General features: G+C 49.8%; 3 protein-coding genes across 8 annotated transcripts in view; all 3 read left to right on the top strand.

The window, feature by feature from the left end:
- GATA4 (GATA binding protein 4) overlaps positions 1 to 17,719 on the top strand; it is a 28,775-nt gene extending 11,056 nt beyond the window's left edge. The window contains exons 2-6 of one of the 2 annotated variants that reach the window (XM_015623157.1): positions 8,474 to 8,640; positions 11,427 to 11,552; positions 12,076 to 12,163; positions 12,418 to 12,560; positions 13,189 to 17,719. In XM_015623157.1, the coding sequence (XP_015478643.1) occupies positions 8,474 to 8,640; positions 11,427 to 11,552; positions 12,076 to 12,163; positions 12,418 to 12,560; positions 13,189 to 13,371 (707 nt within the window). In that variant the 3' untranslated portion in view covers positions 13,372 to 17,719. Of the gene's footprint in view, positions 1 to 8,470; positions 8,641 to 11,426; positions 11,553 to 12,075; positions 12,164 to 12,417; positions 12,561 to 13,188 lie in introns of both variants that reach the window. The other variant, XM_015623155.1, reaches the window with a different exon arrangement.
- A 1,430-nt stretch (positions 17,720 to 19,149) lies between these two features.
- On the top strand, positions 19,150 to 25,027 carry NEIL2 (nei like DNA glycosylase 2). Of its 4 annotated transcripts, none has more exons than XM_033513121.1 (5): positions 19,150 to 19,214; positions 21,272 to 21,455; positions 22,205 to 22,536; positions 23,374 to 23,570; positions 23,900 to 25,027. In XM_033513121.1, the coding sequence occupies exons 2-5, from the start codon at positions 21,318 to 21,320 to the stop codon at positions 24,214 to 24,216; spliced, it is 984 nt and encodes a 327-aa protein (XP_033369012.1). In that variant the 5' UTR covers positions 19,150 to 19,214; positions 21,272 to 21,317; the 3' UTR covers positions 24,217 to 25,027. The 4 variants fall into 4 exon arrangements, with proteins under 4 accessions (XP_033369012.1, XP_033369011.1, XP_015475873.1 ...); XM_033513120.1 differs by lacking the exon at positions 19,150 to 19,214 and adding an exon at positions 19,951 to 20,630; XM_015620387.2 differs by lacking the exon at positions 19,150 to 19,214 and adding an exon at positions 20,598 to 20,630 and having other exon boundaries at positions 21,267 to 21,455.
- Positions 25,028 to 26,258: 1,231 nt separating this feature from the next.
- Positions 26,259 to 26,737, top strand: part of FDFT1 (farnesyl-diphosphate farnesyltransferase 1) — an 11,851-nt gene continuing 11,372 nt past the window's right edge. The window contains exon 1 of one of the 2 annotated variants that reach the window (XM_015623296.1): positions 26,259 to 26,424. In XM_015623296.1, coding sequence (XP_015478782.1) covers positions 26,323 to 26,424 — 102 coding nt within the window. In that variant the 5' untranslated portion in view covers positions 26,259 to 26,322. The remainder of the gene's footprint in view (positions 26,425 to 26,737) is intronic. The other variant, XM_033513119.1, reaches the window with a different exon arrangement.

Here is a 26,737-nt window from a genome sequence, read left to right as displayed (position 1 = left end):
GAAGGCCCAGTGATGGACATTCCTCCATCTCCTAACGAAAGCCCAACAGACCATAATCTTCACTCACTGGTGAAGAATCACCTTGGGCTTGTCCTGTGCTGAGACAGGATCTGGACTCAATGATGCCTGTGGATCCCTTCTAGCCCAGGATATTCTGTGATTCTGTTAGGCCTTGGCATGGTCCAAGCACAGACCATCTCAGCCTGAGCCCAGCAGCTCCTGGTGCCACTCCTAGGAAGAAGTTTGGATGTGATTGGGGTCTCAGAACATTTGAACATGGGCAGACTCTGCTGGCTGGGCTTAGGGTCAGGCTTCACCACCTCCCCAGTAACTAGCCCTGGTTCACAGTTACCCCGTAGCCATAAGGCCAATTCCCACGGCTCAGCCATGGAGCAGCAGCTTGGCAGGACTCCACAGCACACCTGCTTGTGCTTCCCTGTGGGGACACCAGACACGGCTGCACATGATCCATTACCTGTTCCCAGCTCAGAAACAGCTGCCCAGGAGGGATCATGGCACTGTAAATCCCAAGCTTTTCTGATCCTCTTCATTTTTTCCCCACTGTCCCTTCCCTGAGGCCATCAAAGAAGAGTCTCTTGATGGGCACATCCAGTTGGAGATGGGCCAGATTTCAAGCAGGGCAAGGCTGTGGCTCTTTTTTCCTTTTTCAAAAGAGAGAAAGGTTTTTTCCTTTCCAGGTGCCTCCTGCCAAGCAGACCCCAGGCTGTGGCTGACCCCATCTTGCCCATTCCTTGGGCTCTCCATGCTAATCTGAGATTTGTTAAAAAATATTTGGACAGTCGATAAGCAGAGGAATCTCCTGTTTATCAGAGGAGCCTCGGATATTTACAAGTGTAAGAACTGCAAGGAGGAGCAGGGAAGGGGAGGTCACCTTGGTGGGTGGGTGGGAGTTCACTCAGGCATAACTTGACAGTCAGCAGAATCTGCTGTTGGACACCAGATCACTCTCAAAGAGGTGGCCAAGAGGCTCCCACCAAAAGTCCTACAGGAATGTCTGCATTCCTGTCTCCTTCAGAGCAGGCTGTGCACCTCTGGGATGTGGGACATGGTCCCTCTGTGTGTTTCTGGTCTGTCTCTCCACTAAGCTCTGGGACAACCACAGGGCTGGATGGTTTGGGCTCTGGTGGTTTTGGTGTTGGAGAACTGTCAGTGCTTTTCCAAGAAACCAGGTTAGCCATTCCCCCAACTCCTGCCTCTTCCCAAAATGCTGTTTAGATCTGATTTAGAGGAATCCAGCTAGTTTCCACCCACCCTTCTTCCATCCATCCATGTCTGCAGCTGTGGCTTTTGAAAGTTGTCCTCTTGCCCCCCTCCAGTGTCACTCCTTGTCATGTGGAAAGGACAGTGTCACCACGGGATGAAAAGCCTTGCTCAAGGGCATCCTACTGCAGAGCCAAGCCTGAACTCCAAGCCAGGCCCAGAATTTTCCCAACCTTCCCATCGTGGCCCTCCCGCACATGATCTCAGCTGGTCCTTTGGCTGCTTCCACCTCCACCGTCCTTCAAAGCATGGAAAACATATCCACGAAGGAAAGGAGTATTCCTGGCTGCTGGCAATGGTGTGTGCCACAGACCTTGGCTCTCTGCAGGCAGAGCAGGGAGTGCTGCAGGGGAGGGACACAATGTTCCCTTTGCCTTGACGTGAAACATTTGGCCTGGGAAGGGTTGCACGGGAAATGTCTCGCCGTGGCGTTTTGCGAAGCCGGGGAAAAAGCAGATTTCTTTGCCTTCTGGAAAGCCAGACCGTAGGGTGAATGTTTCCTCAGCAATAAGTAGGGTCTTTATGTGTTCAGAGGGAAAACTGTTTGGCTCAGGCACTTAACTGGGTACTCAGCCATTTTCTCCACCATAGACGTGCCAGGTAAACCCTAAAACTTTCTGGGATGGCACCAAGCCATTTCTGTGAGGCTGCACAATGATGCTTTTTGCTTGAAAGCGTCTTTCTGGCTAAGTGTGGGGAATTTACCTGGTTCCCCACTTCCTGCAGATCCTCAATCACACAGTGATGATGCCTTCTGCTAATCCAGGCCAGGGGAGAGCAGGGAGCCACATTCCCACAGCACCCAGCCCAGTGGTGAGCACTGCTCACACAGGCACTGTCCTGCTCTCCCTGTGTTTAGATCCCATTCATCTCTAAAACCCTGGGTGAATTTTACCCAGATTCCATCTGAGAGGAAACAGGAAGAGAAGAGGGAGCAGAGGGGTAAAAGCCAACGAGGAAAACCTGTTTTTACAGAAACAACCTTGGCTCCATTAGCTCCATCCCCACTTTCTGATCCCAGCCTGTGTGCCAAGCTGGTGATGTCCCCGTGGACAAAGGAAAGGCTCACTGACAGCTTTCCTTTGGCTACAGAGGTCCCCCATGCATGATTTTGGGCTTTTAAAATTTGCAGTCACTCCCTTCCCATTCCTCTTTTGTCCTTCCTCTCTTTTTTTTTCATTCTCTGTCACAATCCTGGACCAACCAGCACTTTTAACTGGGCTGTGATCTGACCAGAAACCTTTTGGTGGGTTTTTCCCCTTGAAACTTCAGCTTCTGGAATCATGTAATTCATGGAAAACTCCTCAACCCATTCCAAAGAAGTAGAAGATGTGACTTTCAGCTCCTCCAGCTGCACCAAAATTCTGGTTTAAAGGACCCCAAAAGGCCTGAAGAGTGGGAAGGATTTCCAAACTGCCACTTTTTAATGGGAACAATTTCGGGATTTGGGACCAAGTGGCTATGAATGGTAAATCCTGTTTCTGCTGCCATGCTGTTGTGGCTGTCCTTTGAAGCAGAAGGTGAAGGTGTCCTGGGTGGGATTCCAGGGTGTCCCTGTCCTTTGCCTCAGCTGCGAGTGCCCCTGAGAGTCCATTTGGGGTTTGTGTATTCACAGGATCGTGGCTCTCACCTCTTATCATAACAAATTGTTTTAGGAAACTGCTTCTCTGCTGGTAAAATTGCTCTCAGGCTCTGTTTAGAGCCTGTAAGTGGTCTGGCTGTGTTTGAAGGACAGTTCCTCCTTTGCTGAGTTGCTTCATTGGGTTGAGAAGACACTTCTGCAGGGGGAACTGTTGATATCAAATATCTCTCCAGCTGTAAACAAAACTCCAGAGCTATAGTAATGGAAGTCTCTTTCTGTCCAGAGAGGGTGAAGGCAGGAGGGGGCTGGAGGGAAGCAGAAGACAAGCTTGTTGTTTCTCATGCAGGAGGGTCTGACCCAAACCAGGGAAGGGAGGGCTCCTTGTCCCCTTCCACAGGATGGGGAAGAGAAATTCATAAACTGGATGCTGGGTCTGACCTGAAGGAATCAAAATCCTTCCTTTTTCTGTTATCACTCCTTAGGGTCCTGATCTATCAGGTTTATGCATTCAAGATGATCTCTCCAATGCAAACAGATTTAATCACAGAATCACAGGATGGTTTGGGTTGAAAGGGGCATTAAAGCTCATCCAGTTCCAGCCCCTGCCATGGGCAGGGACACCTTTCACTATCCCAGGCTGCTCCAAGCCCCATCCAACCTGGCCTGGACCACTTCCAGGGATGGGTTGCTAAAGAAAAGCCCAAAAGTCTGGACTTTGGGATGGATGTAGTGCCAGGCTGGCAGAGGTGGTGGAAAGGAGTCACTTCAAGCCACTCTCCAGGCTCACGCCTTGGGTTGAGTTATAAGCGGGCATCTGGTTCTCCTGTTTGGGAAGGCAAAATTCCTCAGACTTTTGGTGAACTGGAGGTGCTGGAGGTGTGGGCTGGCAGGGCAAGCTCCAATCTGCGTTTTTGATGACCCCAGCATTGTCCGTACAGGTCGATCTCAGTGGATGTGAAGGACCCCTCCCAACGACCAAGTGTCACGAAGGGCCACATCCAAGAATTCTTTTTTTCCTTCCAGACCCCTGTGCCCCACTCAGGAGTCACTCCTGGCTCCTGGGAACTGGATATCCCATTGTGGAAAGTATTTCTGACATGAGCATACTCAAGGCCTCACCCAAGATTAGGAGCCTGTTGTGAAACACACAAGTGACATTTCCTGCCCTGGGAACCTTGCAGTGCTCATAAACAGTAGATGTGAAGGGAAGAAATCTCATTTTACACAGCAAGTTGATAACCAGGATAGGGATGGGACACAATCCATCCTCTCCACTGGTCATTCAGTGAGATTTCATGATCTGCTTTCATGTGGGAAGCTCCTTCATTGACTAAAGGCAGGGTTTTATGAAGAATTAAGTAGAAGGCCATCAGGATTAGTCAACACCAGGGACCCAGCCCATAAAAAGGACTGAATGATCCCAAGATACAAGATAAGGGCTTGGCAAAGGCACGTGGGGAAGCTGAACATTCAAAGAAGAAGATGAGGCCACTCAGCACACACGAGGCTCCCCCAGCCGCGGGCAGACGTCCTTCTCAGCCTGATCAGCAAATCCTTCCCTCAACCCTGTCCCAGTGCTGGCTGTACCTGGCTTCAGGAGAGGGAGTAAATCTTTCCAGCAGAAAGGCCATTACAGAGGTCACCGGATGGACCCATAAATCTCCATTATCAGGCAGCGGCTCCTGTGCCACAGAACGGAAATTATTGCCCTGAGTGCGACTGGGGGAGCCTTTCCTTCCCCCCTCATTGTTCAGGGCCCTCCGGGAGCCGCTCGGGCCATTTGCTGCCTGAATAAACGTTTCCTTTCCCGGCTGCAAAGTACAAGGAATAAGTGTCAGGGGATCTCATAATGCCAGGATTTAGAGCTCCAGCCCTGAGCCAGAAGCCAAGGAAACACTTTGCTGCTTTTTCCTGGGGAGTCTCCTTAATCCCCATTATTAATAACACTGACAAATTAAACAATTAGTGCATTTGAAGCCCGGTGACCTCCATGCCCAATTTAGCTCAGCCTGATGGTGGATCCTGGTTCCTGTGGGCTCTGAGCCCTGGGAACATTTTGATTTCCTGGGTCCTGAACACTCACCCATGTCAAACCTGAGCACCCACCTGCACTGGCTCCAGGTTTTCAGGTGATACTTTCTCATTATTTTGTAGATCTTCAGGGTTTTTCAAAGCAGGGGGGATGTGTGGCCAGAAGGACAGCTCAGAAAGCTCCCCTTGGCAACTTCATCCAGTTTAGAGATGCTCTGAAATTATATATATAAACACAAATTAATAATTCTAAATATATAATTTACTCTAGAAAGAAATCCAGTCCCTTGCTTTCCACTTCCTTAGGACCCAAACACCCTTTGTTCAATAAATGACACACACCAAGCCCATATCATCATCTCTAAGCCAACATCCAGTAGCGCCCAAAACACCTCCTGTGCCATCCCAAACATCCTTTGAAGCAGGTGAGGGTATCTCTCCTCCAGGTGATATCTACCTAGGTCAAGGAGCTCTCCCTGCTCTGTCAGGGCTGCAGGAATGTTTTTAATGAGGTTGTATTCTGTGGGTGTCATCTGACTCAGCACTGGGTGGTGCCCGGAGGGGACACACCCATCTGATACGGGCTGTGATTAGGGAGAGACACCCACTGCCTGGAGCCTCGGTGTCCCCCGGGAACAAAGTCTGTCCCTTCCCATCTCAAAACCCAGTGACTCCTGTTTATGAACGTTCACAAGGATCACCTTCACCTGCTGCTGAGAGGGGAAAGTCTCACAAACGTTACTGCCACGGAAGCAGAAGGGGACTTTTGGAAACTTCAACCACTGAAAGTTTGGATGGGGCTTGGAGCAAGCTGGGATAGTGGAAGGTGTCCCTGCCCATGGCAGGGGTTGGAATGAGATAGACTTTAAGGTCTCTTCCTACCCAAACCAGTCTGTGATCCTATAAAAGTCCCTCAAGAGAGATGTTCCTGTTCAAATCCCATGGAAACTGGGGAAAAAACCCAAAACACCAAAAAAATAGGGAAAAATACCAGCCAAATGCAGGTGGAAAAGGAGAGCAGGTCTCAAGGCAGGTTTGCACTGGTCCTTTGGATGTCAATGAGAAACCAATACTGAAAATAAGGTGGCACTAGAGCTGGGTTCCCCGCTCTTGGGAAATAACACTCAACATCTGGCAACAAAATATTGCCAGAAGATAGGAGACTTACATTTTTCTAAAACCAGAAATATATCCATACTTGACATTTTTTTGAGGGACCTACTTAGTCAAGAACTAATCCGATTTCTAACATTTCTGAGGGACTGTTAGGAATTTTCTCCTTTGTTTTTGATTAAAAACTTTTATATTTTGGTTGCCTGGTGGAAAAACTCCAAGAAAGATCGTATTTTGTATTTAGTCACAGACAAAACTCAAATCACTCAAGCTTTAACTGTTACCTTTTGATTATCTCTGCTGTGCTAAATTCTCCCTGGGTTATGTCTACAACTCTGCACTGAATTATTTTCAAAGAAGAAGGGATTTTTTTACAGGAAAAAAATTACTGCAAAAATACTTTGGCTTTTTCTTTGGAAAATTATAATCAAAAACCTCAACAACTTCCAAGATGCAAAAAAAAAAAAAAAAAAAAAAAAGTGAAATGTTTTCCTTTCTTGAGATTTTTCAAGGAAACGAGTTTTTTCCTGACCAGCTGTTCCAATCCCTTCTCTTTTCAAAGGAAGTTTATTTGATCTAGGTTTTGGCTATGACTCAATTGTCATTTTAAGGGGGAAAATGAGGGTTGTGGTATCACTGAATCGATGTGGACAAAAATTGCCTGGGGGGATTCTCATCTTTTTGAATCCACCAGAATTGCTCCCGGGTAGTGAGATTTTCCTAAGCTGCTGGGAAGATACTGGATTCCTGCTTTGCTGGCTCCAAAGCTGCTTGGGTACGATAAATTACTGCTCTCTACCATTTCTCCATGGGCACACGTGTAATCTGCCATTTTTAGCCAGATTTTCTAGGGAGAATTAGGCTCACGTGAATATTTGTCTCTGTTAACTGGCGCCACTTCATTAATTTTTTTTGTCCTTTGGCCGGTTCACGGTTATGCAGTTTCCTGCAGATTTTCCAAAAATAGTCTGGGGAAAAGAGAAAATAAGGCCATGTCTGAACATAACCCTTGCTAGACATCAGAGAACCCACATGGGATTGAGGCACAGCTCAGCAAGAAGCAAAATTTTGTTGGTTTGGTCTTTGGGGAGGAATTGTATTCCAGCAGGAAGCTGAGATTCTTGTGTAAAAAGCAGGTGGACAAGCAAAAAATACAGTGAAGTTGTTGGTTTCTGGGAGGGTTTGTATGGAACAGGGAATGAGCTGTGGCTTTCCAAAGGATGATGCAGTCGAGTTGTGCTCACCTTTCAACCTCCTGGTCCTGCCAGAGCCAGAGGGACTGGACTGAGCCAGCCCAGGAAAATTCAGAAAATGACAGAATGGTTTGGGTTGGAAAGGATCTCAGAGTTCATCTCATCCCACCCCCCTGCCATGGGCAGGGACACCTTCCACCTCCCCAGGTTGCTCCAGGCCCTGTCCAACATGGTTTTGGACACTGCCAGGGATGGAACAGCCACAGCTTCTCTGGGCAGCCTGTGCCAGGAACTCCCCACCCTCACAGGGAACAATTCCTTCCTAACATCTGATCTAACCCTGCCCTCTGTCAGTTTAAACACATTCCCCCTTTTCCTATCACTTCATGCCCAATTGTCCCTCACATCCCAGCTGCAGCCAAGCTCCAGTGCAGGATGTACCAGGAGGGCAGTGGGTGAATGCAGCAAGCCCTGCAGTGTGGCATCAAGCCCAATACACATTTCCATCAAAAGCTGGATAACACACATAAATTCCCAACAATCCCTGTTAGCTGTCAGCCTGAGCTGGGGTTTGAATCCCAGAACCATGGAATGGTTTGGGTTGGAAGGGACCTTAAAGACCATCCATTTCCAACCCCCTTCCATTGGGCAGGGGGTTGGAAATTCATGTTGTACATATGGATTCCTGTAAATCAGGAGATATTTTCCGTGCAGAGAATGGGGTGAAGGCACAGAAACCTCCCCGTGGCTCTCTGCAGCCGTTCCCCCCAGCAGAGGGGCTGGGTGAGGAGCGTTCCCATGGGGAGCAGAGCACATGGAATGGGTTTCCCTGCCCAGCCTGACCTCTGGGCAGTTCTGCTCTGTGGGGTTTGTTCTTATCCGTGGTCTCAGGAATCTGCCTTGATTGTGACCAGGGTTGTTCACCTGCCCTGATCTGCTTGCCCCGGCTATGGCCAGTCTTGAAAATTGGATAATGTCAGAGCAGAAGGGAAAGGTTTATATTTCTGTCTGCTGGTATCCATATCCCAGCACATCCCTGCTGCCACAGAAGTCCTGCAGTCCTGGCAGGGAAAGGAGTCCCTCTTCCCGATCATCCTGGGGGCGGGGTGGGTTCCTTGGGGGAAAAGAGATGTTTCTTGCGACCTCTAAAATCTTAATATTTGTGATTTCTTAAAATGTTCCTTCTGGGCTAAACTGAGAAGCAGAACAGCAATTAAAGGTACAGCCACCTAATTAACTGAGTCTTTTGCCTTCTCTCCCATCCTGGCAGCAGAATTTTTTGATGATTATTCCGAGGGGCGAGAATGTGTCAACTGTGGGGCCATGTCCACCCCGCTGTGGAGGAGGGACGGCACGGGGCACTACCTCTGCAACGCCTGCGGGCTCTACCACAAGATGAACGGCATCAACCGGCCCCTGTTCAAACCCCAGAGGAGGCTGGTAAGTCAAGATCACACACGTGGGGCGAGGAGGAGGAGGCAAAGAAATCTCAACCAGCTGGAGATGCCAGGGGTGTTTCAAACCCACCTGCCCAGCCGAGGTCCAGACTTTCAAAACAAGCCACATTTCCTCATGCTTGGACACTCCAAGGCCTCGTACTGCCCGGAGCAGTTCTCCAGACACTCAGCCAGGCAGTGGAAAGGGCTGTAGGACACAGGGTGATTTTGGGATTTGTGGTGTTGGTTCAGCAAAAGCCAGTCTTTGCTTTAGTATCACTGCAGGTGTATTTGGAGGAATGGCAACTCTTTCAGTTCCAGCACAGTACCAGTCCATCTTCTCTTATCCACAGGGGTCCCTGGTCACTGCTGGGTGGGCCCCTCACTTCATGGTGACTTTTCTGGATACTTTTTTTGGATACTCTGCTCCCAGATCCTTTGGGTGAGGTGAAGCCTCCGTTGTAGGGCAGGTCAGGGCATCCCAAAGCCTGTGGGGTCAGGGTGGGGAATGCACATGGGACCTGGGAGACAGGAACAGGATTGTTCAGCCTGGAAAAGAGAAAGCTTTGGGTTTACCTAATTGCAGCTTTCCTGAAGGAAGCCTATAGGGAGGATGGAGAGAGAATATTTACAAGGATGGCAGGACAAGGGGGAATAGTTTCAACCTGACAGAGCAGGGTCAGAGGGGATATTGGGAAGGAATTGTTCCCTGGGAGGGTGGGGAGGCCCTGGCACAGGGTGCCTAGAAAAACTGTGGCTGTTCCATCCCTGGAAGTGTCTAAAGCCAGCTTGGACAGGGCTTGGAGCAACCTGGGATAGAGGAAGTTGTCCCTGCCCATGGCAGGGGATGGAACTGGATCCCTACTCAGATCATTCCATGATTCTGTGAGCTCAGTGTTGATAATCTGCTGCTCCCTGCATGTTTTGGTGAGGGGTTTTGGGAAGGTCTCTGTGTCCCCAGTGTCATGAGTCCATCAAGACAGGCTGAGAAGGTTGGGACTATTCAGCCTGGAGAAGAGAAGGTTTTGTGGAGACCTCACAGCCCACTCCAGTATCTCAAGGGTCCTACAGGGAAGCCGTGACTCTTCATCAGGAACTGGAGTGACAGGAAAGGAGCAATGGGTACAACTTTAAAAAGGGGAAATTAAGGTTAGAAATTAGGAAGTATTTTTTACTGTGAGGGTGACTCTGGAATAGGTTACCCAGGGAAGCTGTGGATGCTCCAACCCTGAGAGTGTTCAGAGCCAGGCTGGATAAGGCCTTGAGCAACCTGGTCTAGTGAAGGTGTCCCTGCCCATGGCAGGGGAGTGGGACTAGATGATCCCTTCTAGCCCCTTAAAATTCTATGATCCTGCAACATTCTGTGGTTCCCTAACGTTCTATGATCATGAACCCAAGCTGAAAGCAGACACCTGAAAGCCAGGTTTCCACACTCCTTGTCTTCCACGAGGCTCCATCCTCATCCTGCTCAGCCCTGCCGCTGCCCAAGCCCCGCGAGTGACAAAAGCGACACAAGTGACACCGGCAGCCCGAGCGCTGCCAGCAGCCACAGGCACCGAGCGCCCTCTTGTGAAAAGCCTTTCCAGACACCGACTGATGCAGGCAGGCTCTCACCCGGCACCCAGGACCTTCCCTCTCCCGTTTACTGCCCTCTAAGCCCTGAGCTTTGAAGGATGATGGGAAGAGTCAGGCAGATGTGCAGGATGTGGTGTTTTCTTCCTCCACCTCTCACTCTTTTTCTCAGCTCAAAACTTGTATTTCACATGGCTTCAAGACCCTTGCTTTCTCCTGTTGCCTTCTGAACCTGACTAAACCAGTTCACCCAGAAAAGGAGCTTCAGGTCTGCTCCCTGCACTAATTCATTAGTGAGACCTCCTATTAGTGATCCCTTTTTATCAAGAGGAAGAAAATGCTACTGGAAGCTTCTCTTTTTTTTTTTTTTTTTTAACCTTCCCCTTGAGCTCTACAACAAACACAGCACAAAGCCAGCAAGGAATATGTAACATTTATGGTACTGATAACATTTTCTTGGGGTAGCCACAATGCCTGGAAGGGCTTGGGAGCTGGAAAAGGCAGGATGGCCTGAGATCCAGACACCTTAGTGTAGGTGTGTGCATGTGCAGGGGTCCTCTGAGCTGCCACCAGAGCTGCTGGAGATCTGGGGCTCTGTTCAGGTGATGTGGATTCTGCAGAAAGGAGGCTCAGGGGGCCCTTCTGGCCCTCCATAACTCCCTGACAGGAGGGGACAGCCGGGTGAGGGTTGGGCTCTGCTGCCAGGAAACAGGGACAGGATAAGAGGACAGAACCTCAGTCTATGCCAGGAGAGGTTCACGTTAGACATCAAGAATTTCTTCACTGAAACCGTGGTCAGGCATTGGAAGGGGCTGGCCAAGGAGTTGGTGGAGTCCCCATCCCTGGAAGTGTCTAAGGAACGACTGGGTGTGGCACTCAATGCTCTGGTCTGGTTGATGAGGTGGTGATCGGTCACAGGTTGGACTCGATGATCTTGGAGGTCTTTTCCAACCTTAATGATTCTATTTCATGTCTCTGGTGCCATCTGAGATGGCCTAGTAGAGCTGAGACCTCCTGGAGTCAGTGGAAAGGCAAGAGGGGCAGAAAGGGGCAGTTGGACAATGGCAAAGGGGTGAAAAGAGAAAAAGCCAGAGAAACAAGAGAGGCAAGAGGAGAGGGAACCCTGAGGTGTGGTGGAGCGAGCTGGTTGGGATGTGGGGCGCTGCTGGTGAGGGCACTGCAGGGCTGATGTGTCTCCTTGCTCTGTTGTCCCCACAGTCAGCGTCCCGCCGTGTTGGGCTCTCCTGTGCCAACTGCCACACGACGACCACCACGCTCTGGCGCAGGAACGCCGAGGGGGAGCCGGTCTGCAACGCCTGCGGGCTCTACATGAAACTCCACGGGGTAAATCCTTGCTGTGGGAAGGTGTTCGTGGCACCAGGCTGGGGGCTGGGTTCTTTACACACCTCTGTGCTCTTCTGGAGCTGTTTGTCCTGCTCTCCTTTTGGGTTTAGTCCCCCCTCAATGTTACGTCATGTTTATACCTGCAAGGGAGTGTTCAGGCTGGGTATTTCTCACTTATTAATTAGGTCTCCTTTGCAAATAAGTCTTAAAATCTAATAAAACCAGGCCCAGATTCTTCCCACATAAATTCAGGCACTTTAGTAAAAAAGCCAAGTCAGAAGCACAAACAGATGAGCTGTAGTTGCCATCTGACCCTAAAACACTCAATACCATGGTGTGATCTGCCTTCTTTCTCCCATTTGGATGCACATCTTGAATCTCTCATGACCAGAGAATTTGGGCTCCATCTTGTTGTTGCTTTCAATTAAACCAGCTCAACCACAAGTGAGAACTGGAATCATGCTCTCTTAGATGACCTTAAGGACATTCAGAAACCAATGTGCTTTTCTATTTGGATCCACAGGTCCCAAGGCCTTTAGCCATGAGAAAAGAGGGAATTCAGACGAGGAAACGCAAGCCTAAGAACCTTAACAAAACAAAGGCACCAGCAGGTAAGTGCTGAATGAGGGAATTTATTTTATTATGTCTATTTGTGTGTGCACTTGTATTTCTGACCACAATGCCCTCAAATTAGAGATCCAACGACAAAAACAATTTTTAAAAAATGGGGGATGTCTAAATACCTGGATACCCTTCCCACTATTTTTAAAATTACTTTTACCACACTAACTTCTGGGTGAGTGGGCACATCTCTGTGCTGAAAGGTCTTTGGGAAGAGCCTGTTTTACCCTCTGGTTTCTCCCAGGCCCATCCAGCAGTGAGAGTCTTACCCCGACCACCAGCTCTGCCAGCAGCAGCAGCAGCACCACGACCACCGAGGAAATGCGCCCCATCAAAACAGAACCCGGGCTCTCATCTCACTATGGGCACCCCAGCCCTGTCTCTCAGGTACAGGGGGGAGGTGCTGGCAGTGGGGACAAAAAACAGGAAATAGGATGGTAGACATGGGGAGAACATCCTCCAAACTTTACTTAGGTACTTAAAGACAAGCACCTGAAGGGAGGCTGCAGGAAAAGATGGGGAGAGATGATTTACAAGGGTCTGGAGCGATAGGACAAAGGGGAATGGCTTCAAACTGAAAGACAGCAGGTTAAATTGGATATTGGGAAGCAATTCTTCCCTGTGAGGGTGGTGGAGGCCCTGGCACAGGGTGCCCAGAGAAGCTGTGGCTGCCCTTGGATTCCTGGAAGGGTCCAAGGCCAGGCTGGATGGGGCTTGGAGCAACCTGGGATAGTGGGAGCTGTCCCTGTCCATGGCAGGGGGCAGGAACAAGATGATCTTTAAGGTCTCTTCAAACCCAAATAATTCTGTGTTTCTAGAATTAGAAGGAAAGGGAGAGAGAGTGAAAGAGCCAGCCCAAAGAATCCCACATAGACTGCAATCTCCAGCCCTGCAGCAAATCCATTTTTACAACACATTTTTACAACAGCACCAGCCCACACTAAAGGGACTCACATGGTCCTCTTCTAAAAGGTTTGAAGCTTTTTTTTTTCACAGAATTCTCCTTTTTCCATAGGCATTTTCAGTCTCTGCCATGTCCGGACATGGATCATCCATTCACCCTGCGATCTCAGCTCTGAAGCTTTCCCCCCAGGCTTACCAGTCAGCCATGAGCCAGTCTCCCCAAACCAGCTCCAAACAGGACTCCTGGAACAGCCTGGTGCTGGCTGAGAACCACGGGGACATCATAACTGCATAACCTGGCCCTTTCCCTACGAACTCCAGGCTGATCTGCTTGAGAGATGAAGAAGATGCCATGTAATCATCAAGTCAATGTTGTCTCCACCTCCCCTGCTCTCCTGCCTTCTCTCCCCTTGTGAGATGTTCCAGCAAAGAGGTAAAGAGAATTTATCTGAGGTGTAGGGGAGCTCTTATGAAATGAACAGAGAAGACTCAAATCTCAGAGTAACTCAAGGATTTGAAGCCTTTTCCCCCACTTTAAATGAGCCTCTCTATTTGACTGTCACCGCTTCCTATGAAACAGCCAGAAACAAAGAGATGGACACAGTTCTTGAGTTTAATTTAACAATATCTGGCATTTTAAGACTCAGACAATGGTGGAGCAGAGACACTTCTGTCACCACCCATTCTTTTCCCAAACAGAAGAAAATGCCATTGTCTTCTCATGACCCAAATTCAGTGATCTTCCACCAAACGGAGCCAGTTCCAGGACAGTTTGCTGAACAGACTTCACTAGAGATTCTTTAGTGGCTTTAATGGATTTGATATGATGTAGGGCAGAGAAAAAAAGAGACATTCCCCTTCCTCCTCAGCTCACACATGTAGAGCATTGTCTTCATCTTCCTAGATGGTCTGGAAAGCTCATGAATGTCGGTATTTAATAGTAACTCCCTTCCTATTTATCACTACGAAATTGTGGGATGTGTTTCCAAAAGGTTGTTGGCTGAGCCTGGAGTAGGTCTGTCCAAAGTCAAAAGGGGGATTTTGGAAGAAGAAACCTTCTGGAAGAAGGTTGATGAGACCCATGCTGGTCATCAGATCCTGGGGGAAATGGCTGGGCTCTTCCCTGACGTATAGTGACTAGCCAGGCCTAGAGATGATTCAAGAGCACAGCAAGTGAAAGATGCTCTTCTAATGCTGCTGTGCCACTGCTTTTCAGACAGATAATTTAATTATTTTGCCTGTTTTTATGTTGGTTTGGATGCCACTGATGAAATCTGACTGTCACTTATTTTTGGCTGTACTGTGAGTGCCCACTTTCCCCCTAACAGCTGGCTCGTGACCATTTCCCACATCTAATCCTTTAGGATTTCACTTTTTGCAACAAGCAGTGGCTTCATCCCCTACTGGAGGTGGCAGGGGCCATTTTCTTTATCAAGCATGTGCACAGACTTGCCTGCCTGCAAGAGAAGCACAACTCCATTAAACAAGACTTGACTGTTTCCTTGCCCATAAGGCTCTCACCTACCAGGGAATCCTGGCAAATGGAGTTGGAAGAGATGCTGAGAGCCCAATGACTCATTCCCTTTTCCCAAAGGGATCAGTCCTGCCTAATCCAGCCCTGACTGCTCTGCCTCTGGTTTACCAAACTCAAACTCCAGCACTGCAGGCGCCACAGCTCCCCTGGGCAGTCCAAGTGCTTCACCAGATGCTTCCCACGACGTTTGAATCAACATTTCCAAGGAAGGACAGCTTTGCCTGTCCATGCAGAGAGTTCCTGGGAGACCTCATCCTGCAAGATTCTTCACTCTTGTTTCTGTCTGCTCCCAAGCTCTGTCACCCTTCTTGTCTTCCCAGCTCCTCTCTTTTCCTCCCCGCATCCAGAATTGGAGTACAGAACTACCAAGTGAAAAATCTCTAAGGGGGATTGTGCAGCCCTCCCAAACGTGCCACCCTCTGTCTCCCACTGTTTAACATTCCCACAAGGAGTATTCTTCCACACAACCTAAGGCACAGGGCCTGGTGAAGAGGAGAGCCACGGACAGGTTTGAAGCAAAAGAATGGCGTTGTGTTGTCTGTTTGAACTCACTCTTTTCCTGCCAGTGGTGTAAAAGCTTCTCTAAGGAGAAGGATTCAGCTGGACTGGTCGTGACTGGAGAGTCTTGGACGCTCCCACATTCCCCATTCTCTCCATAGCCCAGATTTGCAGGATTTTGGAGGCGTGACAGAGCCTCCACACTCCCTAGAGAAAAACATCATGGCAATGATGGCATGAGAACAGCTGGGTGGTGTTTACACCAGTTCCCACTCTGTCTTTTGGAGCTAATGCAGTGTGTTAGCCTCATTAGTGCTAATTACAAATGAGGGAAAGACATTCATGAAACATGAATAAAAAAGAAATTAAATTCTTTGATTTTGTTCAGACCTGCTAGGCTTTAGAGAAAAGGCCAGAAACAGCACTGAAAAATATGAATTTGAGGTGAAAACACAAAGGTGTTTCTCCATTGGCAGGAAGACCTTTAGCCAAATTCCTCCTTGAAGTAAATCCCTTTGTAAAGGGCAGTTGAGTTCTCCTGGGGTCTGGCTGTGAATTCCTGGCCATAACACAGCAGCCTGCACCACAAAATGCCACGTGGCTCATGCCAGCTTTTGAGATATCCAGAACTACCCTGGAAAGCCCAAGAGTGAGTGGGGCCTCCTGGAGAGGATTAGATGTCCAGACCAACCACATCCCCATTTCTCTTTCCATCTGGAGGCTCACAGGGGTTCTGTCTACCTTCCCTTCCCTATTGCTGTGCTCCTCCTTCCCTCAAAGCCGAATTCCCCAGTGGAATTTTTCTCCTTCCCTTAAAACCCACTCAGAGATGCCAGAAAGAATTCTGCTTGTAATGCCAGAAGGAAAAATCTCTGCAGAACATACCTGCCTTATGTCCCCTTAACAGAGATTTATGAACTGGATTTTAGCCCTCCTCAAAGCCTGAAAAACAATTCTTGAAACAGAGTGAGGAGCATTCACAAGTCCCTGCTAACAGAACAAGACATCTGCTTTCCAAAGGCGAAGTTCTGGGGGATGTGAGGACAGCTTTAGGGGTAGAGGACAACTCTTTAGGGGCAGAAATTAACTCTTTTGTCCCCCTTTCTGCACCAGAAGCAGAAGTTTGGATACACCAGGTTCAGGTCACCCAAAACTGCTGTAGAGCTGCTGTTAGACCAAGAGATTTTGTCTTTTTCAGGCCAATGCTGATATCAGGATGGTGAGAGACTGACCTCAGATGCAGCATCACCATTTCAGATGGGGACAAACAGACAATAATTGATGGGTCCCCTTCTTCAGAGCTTCTAATGATCAAATTGCAGAATAATTTAACTCAGAAGGGATGAAATCAGGTCTCTCAAGGCCCTGTTCAGGCAACTTTTGAATATTCCTAAGGGTGGAAATCCCACCACCTCTCTGGGTTCCTGCCCCAGTGTTTGACCATGCTGGAAATGTTTTTCCAAGAATCACTGGCAAATTAACTGCTCATACTTGGGGATTCCCATGTAAGGAGTCATTGTGGGAGGCTGGATGTGGTCTCCAAGCCCAGGAATCACTCAGAGCCTCGTCTTGCAGGTAGGAGCTGGGATGGCCAGTGCAGGATGGCAAACTCCAGAAATGACAGACCAAGGGAAACTCACAGCACAAGAGGATTAAAGTGCTGCCACTTTCAGGACACTCAGCTCCTTCCAGCAAGAGGAGCCAATGAGAAAATTCCAGGTTCCACCTGAGCTCTGCTTTCCTGCTTGTGATGGGGGAGGCAGTTAGAGCCTTGCTTTGGGAATGAATTAGATACAATTATTAGAGACCCATTAAGGCAAAGTAATTACTGGTTTTATTATTGCTTTTATTGCTGGAGAACCTAGTGAGATCCATAGCAGGTCCTACACAAATACAGGACCAAGAACTATCCCTTCCCTGAGGAGCAGGAGGGAAGGGTCCACTCCCGCAAAGCACCTCAGCGCATTTAAAAATGCATTTGTGGGATCTGTTCCCCTTGAGATCATTCCTAATCAGGAAAATTTTGATGCTGAAGGGTTTACAGCACAAGGTTTGGTTGTGTCAAACCAGACCTTGGCACTGGCCCAGTGGCCACCTAAGTGAGATGGGCGGATGAGAACCAGGAGAGGGAGCCAAGAAAGGTCATTTAACCACTTCTAAATGTCTTTGCTCTTTGTGGAAGTGCAGTATGTTGATTCACTTCGGTTATTTTTTTTGTAAATTGATCAGACAAGGTCCACAGATCACTTGCAATCTTACGGGCTTGGATGGAGAGGGTGCAATCGGGAGGAGCTCAGGAATATTGCAAGGGAGCTTTAAAACCAATCAGCAACTCTCAATGTAACATTGAAGCTGTGACTGTGTCAGGGGTGTGGTGTTTTGACTTTTTTTCTCCCCAGGTGTAAAGTTTGAAGCTTCCCAGGTCATCTGGGAAGGTCTTATGGAAACAGACACTTATTTGTAAGGGGGAGAGGGAACCAACCAACTGAACAAGCTGTAATTATTTAAAGATGTAAAAAAATATCTATTCTGAAGTAGTATGGCTACCAATCCACGTAACTTCTACACCTTTAGAACTAATGAAAATAAAACAATGATAATAAAACCAAAAGGTTTCTGCTTGATTCTGTCTACCCTCGTAGGCTTCTTGGAGGGGGTGAGGGGTAAATGATGAAATACTGAAAACATGAAATGCACCTGGAGAAGAAATGGTGAAGTGGGTCCTGCTCCAGAGAGCTCACAATGAAAGAATTGCAGGGAATTTCAAGTCAGAAAAGAGGCAATCGGGTTTCTCTGAGCCCTGTTCAGTCAGATTTTGAACATACCCCAAGATGGAAATCCCACCACCTCTCTGGGTTCCTGTTCAGTGTCTGACCACTCCCATGGTGGAAATGTTTTTCCATGTCATAGAATGTTAAGGGATTGGAAGGAACCTTAAAGCTCATCTAGTCCCACGCCCTGCCATGGGCAGGGACACTTTCCATTAGACCAGGCTGCTCAAGGCCTTACTGAACCTGGCCTTTGACACTTCCAGGGATGGAGCAGCCACAACCACCTTGGGCAACCTGTTCCAGTGTCTCACCACCCTCAAAGTTAATAATTTCTTCCTAATATCTAATCTAAATTTCCCTTCCTTTAACTTGCACCCATTACTCCTTGTCCTATCTAAAATTCCTATTAATAAATATTAGATTATTAATGAGAACCAAAATCTTCAGTAAATTAATTGCCTAGACCTGCGGATTCCCGAGCAATGAGTCATTGCAGGAGAATCAATGTTGTCCCCAAGTCCCAGAGCCACACAGACTCTCCAAAACACAGGATTTGGGATGGCTAACACGGATTGAAAAAACTCAGAGGTGACAGACCCAGCTTGGAGCAACACAAAGCCAGGCTGGACAGGGCTTGGAGCAACCTGGTCTAGCAAAAAGTGTCCCTGCCCACGGCAGGGAGGTGGAACTGGATGATCTCTAAGGTCCCTTCCAACCCAAACCAGCCTGTGACTAGGATTTTAATATAAATGAAGAAAAGTACTGGTAACACCCTGAACACAGCAGAGAGGGGGAAAACCCCTTGGGGGCACTTAAAAACCATCACGACTTAGCTTTTTGGTCTTCTCACTAAGTTTTACTCAGTAGGCCTTGTTCAGCCTGAATGCTTCCAGCTGAACGCAGAGGCAGCACTCTGGAGCCGAAATCAGGCTGTCAGCAAGGGCTGTGCTTAGTCACCTCCCACTCTGCAGGGGCACAGCCCTCTTTTAGGCACCCAAACACCCTGCCAGGTACTGCCCAGTTTCCTTCCCAGTCTAACCAGTTTACAGACCGGTACAGCTGGTGGGGTAAGTGCCGCCAGCACCTGGAGCTCGCCCATCCCTCCCCCAGCAGCCAACTGGGGAGCTCCCCTGCTATTTGGGGGGAGGATCTTCCTCCCTTATAAAAGGAGGTGGGTGGAAGGGGTTTGGCTGTAGGAGGTCCTGTTGGGGGTGGGTAGGGGTGGTGTGAGAGGTGGCTGGGGGCAGAGGAAGGGCTGTGAGGAATAGTGGGGGCAAGCTGCCCAGCCTGCTCCCCCCAAACGGGTGCACAGCGTGGGCCTGGGGAGAGCAGCAGGTTAGAGCTGGGTGCAGGAATGTGGGGCTTGGGGGAAAAGCAGGGGGTGCCTTCACTGCCCTGGGGCGATGTGGGTGAGAATGGGGTGGGAACTCAGCGCCTGTTTTCTTCCGATGGCTGCAAATTGATGCTTGGCTGAGTGTGAGGAGATGGAGAGCTCTGCACCCCCCTCGATTGCATGTGGAGGGTCAGAGCTATGCCTTGAAGTCCCTGCAGAAACTTTCCCTAGGGGTGTAAGGTCACAGGGGGCCTTCCTGCAATCCCGGGGTGCAGGCAGAGCTGGAGTGAGCTCCAGGAGCCTTGTCCTTGCTCTGTTCTGCTCTGGGTGCTGGGCTTTTGTCTGGGCACAAGGACTGGGAATGAGCATGCAGGGGGAGGATTTTCCCTGGAGGTCTGGCTCAGCCCCAGACCTGCAGAGGTACCAGCTCAGGTGGTCATGGTGAGATGGGCATCATGCCCTGCAGAGGGCTGGGGATGGTTGGATGAGACTGAAGTGGGTCTAGAGAAAAAATGTGAAATAAGGCGGTACATGGAAATAAGGGAGCCAGGTAAGGAATCCTTACATGGGGTAAGGATGGCAGATGCAGTTCTGATGTGCTGGGGAGCAGGGCAGTCCTCCCTCTTGAGGAGGAATGTTCCTTTGGTGTCAGACAGGCTACAGCTGGGCTGTAGTGATTATTAATAGCTTACAGAGCTCCCAGCACTTCCAGGGTCTCACAAGGAGCCTGTGGAGAACTGACTTAGCAGCAGTCAGAGCTCTGCAGGTGATGAAGTTCCCTGGGATGTGAGCTCTGGGCTGTATGAGCTGTCCAGGGGCTCAATCCATGCTGCCTGACATGAAGCCAGTGCCTGGATAGTCAGGGCAGACTCCTTGGATGACCTGTGCCCAGCTGTTTCCGGGGATCCAAACTGCTGCTGGTGCCTTTGGCAGCAGGAGTATCTCTTTAGCTACAACATAATATGCAGATTTTTTGGACAAAACTGGAGCAGGCCTGTGAATAATCATCACATGCCCTTGAAGGCAGAGGACTACAGCTCAGTCTTTTACCCTTGCTAAATCTAGTTTTGATGACCACTTAATATCTGTACCTGGATCTAAGACATTAAATTAATGTTCCCCAACATGTTTTCCTCTTGAGCTCTTCCAAAAGAGATTTGGTTTGTGCTGCAGCACAGGAATGGATGGCATGAGGTGGGAATGGCTCCTCTGTTGGGGGACCCCAGGATTGCTGTTGATTTTCTCATCAAGGTATCTCAGAGCTGTGCCAGGTGCCTCAGAGCCCTGTACCTTGAAGCTGAGCCTCTGATCAGGGTTGTCTCTGGGATTAGTCTGCAGAGAGAGCTGGTGCTGTGGGATGAAAGCCAAACTGAGCTTTCCTCATACGCCCCCAGGCAGCAGAAGTCCTCAGAAGAACTGTAAGTAACTGGGGTTTCATGCCAGAAATAATTCCTTATGTACTGCTGTGACTTCCTGGAAGGAGCAGCAGGATGGTGCTGCTTCATCTCCCCCTCATCCCAAGCCTCCTGCTCGCAGATGCTGTTAGCAGCGTGTAGGAATGCTCCCCAGCTGGTTCCATGCCACTGCAGTCAGTGGGGCAAGCAGTGGGTAAAGCAAGGCGTGGAGATGTTCTAATTCCAGGGCTGATCTTTATATGGGAGCAGCACTTCCCATGGTGTATTGGGAAGATGATGTGTCACTGTGCTGGTTCTGGGTCACTAATCATAAAATCACAGAATGGAATGGGTTGAAGGGACCTTAAAGATCATCTACTTCCAGCTGCCCTGATGTGGGCAGGGAAACCTTCCACTGCCCCAGGAAGAAAAGGGTTCTGGGAGGTTCCCCAGGCCAAATTCCTGCTTGTAGTGTGAAAACTGCCACTGGAGTATGTTGTTCAGGGCTGTTGGATTAAATTATATATATCCAGTAGGATGGAAACTCCTCCACCTCCCTGCTCCTGGTCCTACTTATCTTCATGGACTTTGCCACAGGAACTTAAGGAGGAAAATCAGGAGAATGTTTTGTGTATTTCTGAGTTGCAACTTCCTTTCAAGTCTAGGGCAGAGAGTGACAAGGACCTGCTAATCCCTCCACAGCTGCTAGAGATGCCAGAGGGCCCATCAGTGAGGAAGTTCCAGCTGCTGACCTCCCCTTTTGTGGGGCAGGTGGTGGCCAAGGTGGGGGGAAGCAGCCAGAAGCTCAATGTGAATGACCTGAATGCCCTGAGGCTCCAGGACTCCCAGGTGAGCTGTGCTACAGTTGAATTTACAGATCCCTGACAAGTCTGAGGGAAAGTCACCATTGTCCCACACCTGGGTGACAGAAGATGCAGAACCTGTGAATGTTTCCCTGAGGGTTTCACCTGGCTAATTTGAGGTGTCTGTGCTGTGGGTACTTGTCAGAAGTCACGCTGGGTTGGTCCTGTGGGGGTTTCACTGCCCTGACACTGCCAGATGATTTGGACCTGACTGGCCAAACCCTGGTGCAGCCTCGCCTCTGATTAAAGGTGGGGAGCAAAATGAAGAGCACGAAATGCACCCAGCACAAAGTGGGAAGATGAATCAGAAGAGATGATGACAAATTTCAAACCTGAGTGTGTGTCCTCGTAGGCCTGATGGGAGCCCCTGGGAGGGATTCAGAATTGAGTGGCATCTGAACACCTTGTGCTCCAGGCAGGCAAAGAAAGGAATCTGTGAGGATGACCCCAGCTCTGATGGGAATGGCTTGGATGTTGATGAATCCCATATTCAGGGTGGGCTGATACACCCTCTGATAGAGGTTGTAGAAAATAAGTCACTTGTATGGAAACAGCCAGAGGTTTTATCCCTGAAGTGCTCAAAGTCAGGTTGGATGAGGGCTGAACAAACTGGTCTGGTGGAGGTTATCCCTGCCCATGGCTGGAATGAGATGAGCTTTAAGGTCCATTCTAACCCAAGTCTTTCTAGAATATGATCCTTTTTGGATCATCAGCACATCCTGCCTCTTTTCTCAGGCTCATGGGAAGAACTTGTACCTGGCATTTGTGGCAGCTGAAGCTCCCTTTGGACCAACCGCAGAAGAGACAGCGTTGCAAAGAGAGGCTGCTTGTGGGGCACACTGTCCTGCCCAAGGACAGCAAGGACAGGCTGGTGCTCCACGTTCCCATTCCCAGGATGAGGAGCTGCAGGAACCCCAGCGCTCAAGATCTGAAGCCCCAGAGGCAGCAGCGGGTCGGGGCAATTGGCTGCGCATCCACTTTGGCTTGTTCGGCAGCGTCCGGGCAAACGAGTTCTCGAGGGCAAACAGAGCCAATAAAAGAGGGGACTGGAAGGATCCTGTGCCCAGGTATTTCCTCTTCTCTTTTCCCCCAAACCAAATCTGTGTGGGAATGCTCTTAGCCTTGATTTGATCTGGTAATTTTTTAAGGCACAAGTGGATGTGGGGTGTGCTCAACCAGAGAATCCACTGTGGAATTGTAGGATGCAGTTGCCTGGGGACTATAGTACCAGCTCCGGTAAGATTTTTATCTTGAAGGATGCCAGGCTGAACCATGCCGTAAAAATGCCAGTTTCTCCCAGTTATGTGCTTTAAAAAAGCCTTGGATAAATAGCAAATGTCTCATACACCTGGAATCAGAGGCTGAAATTATGCCATTGAAGGCAGAAGTGAATTGAAAACATGGCTATGGTTTGTGCCCTACATCCCACTGGTATTGTAGAGTAAGGGAGAACAGCTTCCCAGAAAATCTGTGGCTGCCTCATCCCTGCAAGTGTGCAAGGCCAGGTTGGACAGGCTTGGAGCCACCTGGGGTAAGGGGAATGTGTCCCTGACCATGGCAGAGGGTGGCCCAAGATGATCTTTGGGTTATCTTCCAACCCAAACCATTCTATGGTTTTTTGAAGGATGACTATTTCTATACAAGTATTTTTAGACAGTGTTTTTTGTGCTACTTTTAACATCCATTTCTCTTATTTGTGGACTGTCCTGCTGGAGGCTTGGTCATCCAGGGTCACAGGGCAGCAGAATGAAAAACTCTCCACCAGTTGTGTTGGGTTCACCACCAAGCTTCATGGCTGCAGTCATTAAAGATGCCACCTTGCCTTGAGACAGTGGCCAGCTGCAGAGTATAACTAGTTCAGAGATGTTTCTGATGAAAGATTCCAACTTCCCTGCTTCTCCCAGGCTGGTTCTGCACTTCGAGAGTGGAAGCTTCCTTGTTTTCTACAACTGCCGGATGCTCTGGTGCTCCTCTCCGAGGGCTGATCCTGCTTCTGATATCCTGTCTGTGGATTTCCACTGTGGCCGGGCGCTGCATGCCCTCTGTGCACCCGATCCCATCTGCTACACCCTCCTAGACCAAAGATATTTTTCAGGGCTGGGTGAGTTCCAGGGAATAGGGGCAGAAGAGGAAATGGAGGAAGGTGGGTGGGATGTCTACAGATGCAGAAGTGCATGTCTGGGCAGTTTTCTCTTTAGTCTAAGAGCTTATGGTTGATCTAGCTGAGGGCATGTGGTCATCTTCAAGGTCTGTAACAATGGTAGAGGAAAGAGAACCCCCTCCAGTCTACTCTTTGGATGCCACCTCTGGTACAGGGAATGGTGTTGCTGGCTGTGATCCTTGAGGTGGAAATCACAGGTTGGAGCCAGCAGCCTGCATTATCTTGATTAGAAATATCCTTACTGTTGCCTTTTTTCTGACCCCTTCCAGGGAACATCATTAAGAATGAGATCTTGTACCTGGCCAGGATCCACCCCTTAACGCCGGGCTCCCTCTTGGCTCTCTCCGATCGGGAGCGTCTGCTGGACTGTGCCGTTCAGTTCAGCTCTGAGTGGCTGCACAACAAACTGCGGGGCCAAGGGCTGCACCCCCAGGTGTACCAGAAGGAGCAGTGTCCCCTGGGGCATCCCCTGATGAAGGGCACTTTTGGACCCTTGGGTGGCTTCAAGAGACTTACGTGGTGGTGCCCTCAGTGCCAGCCTGCGGTGCTGCCAGGGGATGGGGACCCTTCCCCAGTCACTGGCTGACCTGTCCTGCAGGGTGCTGGGTGGTGTCTCATCCATGCTCTTCGTTGTCCTAAAAGCTCTCTGGTTTTTTTTGAGGCTGTTGAGTTTGGTCCTTAGGGAGTTGACAGAGTTAAGTGCTCAGTGGAGGTCCCAGCTCCCCTGAGTGGCTGCAGAAAGGAAAAACTGGCTGTCCATGGTTTTTGTGGTTTTGTTTTTCGGTTTTTTTTTTGGTCACAGTGGTGCAACAGTGTGAAGAGTTTGACCAGTTCTGAGGAGTACTGATGGCCCTGTTCAGGTGGCAGTGGATGGGAAGAGTAAAGGGTTGAGCAGGGGATTGCTGTGGTTTGAAGTGACCCTGTCCCTTGACCCTGGAGGAGTCAGCAAAACAAAGGATATCCCTCTGCCTAAACAGCTTGATTAATTAGGAATTAAATAATCCTGCCTCTGTCAGGAGCTGAATACCTGTGCTGGGGTGTGGTTAAACATGAGGGGCTGTTCCCTGTGTCAGATGTGACAGGCACAGCTCCCTTCTTCCACGTCAACATAGACAAAATATACGTCAGCAGGGCTTGGTAGAGCTCATCTCTGTACCCACAGGTTTCAGCTTTGTGGCAAACTGCCAATTCCAGATCTCACTGTAAAAGTAAAAAATACAGCGTGTGACAGTGTTTCATAAAACTCAGGATCTCCAAGGAAACCTGAAAGCAGAAAGGTTTGGAAATAGAGCTGTGTCTCTATACACTAGGTGGGAGCTGCTGCTGTCCTCTCTCCCTGGATTTGAGTTTAATAATAAGTTTTTGACTTGAGCAAAAAAAATAAAGGTTGGAATTAGAACTGGTGATGTTTGTCTCAAGTGTGTCCTTCCTGGTGGTTTATTGGTTAAAAACTGGGGTGTACATGGAAATTCCAGCTAGCTGGAATTGTTTAACAGCTACCTCTTTGCTGCTGCCTGCAGAGGGTGGTACCGCTGATTTTCCTTAGTTGTGTAAGTTTTCTCGTTAATGGGACCTGGATTTAAAGATGGATTGCAAATCAGCTGGGAATGCTGGAGGTAAACACCTCCACTGTAGGCAGCTGCTTCCTAGGGAAGACTTGTACAGCCTCTCCCCTGCGAACTGCAATGTCTTTGAGTGGTTGCAGGTTATAGGATTGCTGAATAAACCAATTAATGGGGTTATGGGGCCAAAGACGGTGGTTCATGTCCCTTCTGCAGGGTGTTGGTGAAGTGTCCTTCCAAAACAAAGAACCATAGAATATCCTGAGCTGGAAGGGACACACAATGATGATCAAAGCCCAACCTCTGAAAGAAAACCACTCTCAAAAAAGAACCCCAAAACCTGCATCTTGCACTTTGAAGGGTGGAGTTGGGTATGTGTTGGGTTCTCAGCACAGGAATGATATGAAGCAAGTCCATCGGGGCACATGGAGATTCTCAAAGGGCTGGAGCACCTGTGCTATGGAGACAGGCTGAGAGCTGTGGGTTCCAGCTTGGAAAAGGCTCCAGGGAGACCTTAGAGCCTGGTTTAGTGCCTAAATGGGCTCAAGAGGCCTGCAGAAGAACTTGGGACAAGAGGCAATGGCTTCTTACTGCCAGAGCACAGGGTTAGATGGGGTACTGGGAAGTTCTTCCCTGAGGGCTGGGGATGGAATTCCCAGAGAAGCTGAGGCTTCTCCATCCCTGTCCAAGGCCAGGTTTGGTTTTGACGGGGCTTGGAGCAACCTGGGATAGTGGAAGGTGTCGCTGCCCCTGGCAGGGGTTTGGAACTGGAAGGTCTTCAAGCTCCCTTCCCACCTCAACCCTGCCGTGACCCCTTGGCGACGCCGCTCCCCTCACGCTCACACGAGGGGGTTCGGGGCCGCCAACTCCTTCCCGCTCCCCCTGTGGCCTCCGCCAATCAGCGCCCGCCGCCTGCCGTCACACCAGCCGCTCCTTCTTCCTATTGGCTGGCGCTGCCCTGGTGCGAGCGCGCCTTCGCCAATCGGCGCCGTGCCCGCCCCACCGAGCGATGTGCCGAGCTCTGTGATTGGCTGCGGGGCGGGGCTGGCGCGGCCCCGCCCGTGACCGGTTAAGCGGCGGGCGGGGGGGGCGGCGGGAGCGCGCGGCGGCGGCGGCGGGGTCTGAGCCCCATGGAGCTGCTACGGAAATGGCTGGGCCACCCCGAGGACATCTACCACCTGCTGCGCTTCAAGATGGGCGGCTACCGCGCCGTCATGCCGCGGATGGACACGGTGAGTGGCCAGGGATGCGCGGGCGGCGGGATGCGCTTCGCTCTCGCCGGTGCGCCGTGATCCCGGTGGGGAGGGGAGCACGGGAGGGGGAGGCGGGAGGAGGAGGTGGGGGCACTGTCATGTCCGAGCACGGAAACGGTGTTGTCATGGGTGATCATGCCGTATCCAGCGTGTACAGGACGTGCCCGGCTTTGTGCGCCTTGTGTGCGCCTCGGTGCTTCCTGGTTGCACCGGCTCCGGGCATCCTATGGCATCGCTCGTACCCTGCGAGCATCCCACCGGCACCGGGCATTCCACCGGCTCCGGGCATCCT

The sequence above is a fragment of the Parus major genome, chromosome 3 (assembly GCF_001522545.3).
Source record: "Parus major isolate Abel chromosome 3, Parus_major1.1, whole genome shotgun sequence".
NCBI lineage: Eukaryota > Metazoa > Chordata > Aves > Passeriformes > Paridae > Parus > Parus major.
This window is presented reverse-complemented; position numbering and strand designations above follow the sequence as displayed.

Excerpts from the sequence above, each read along its gene's own strand:
- NEIL2 (XM_033513120.1), top strand. The coding sequence starts at position 20,413 with ATGGCTCCTCTGTTGGGGGACCCCAGGATTGCTGTTGATTTTCTCATC. Across the intron at positions 22,537-23,373 it reads TGGAAGGATCCTGTGCCCAG|GCTGGTTCTGCACTTCGAGA; the intron begins GTATTTCCTCTT and ends TGCTTCTCCCAG. Across the intron at positions 23,571-23,899 it reads AAGATATTTTTCAGGGCTGG|GGAACATCATTAAGAATGAG; the intron begins GTGAGTTCCAGG and ends GACCCCTTCCAG.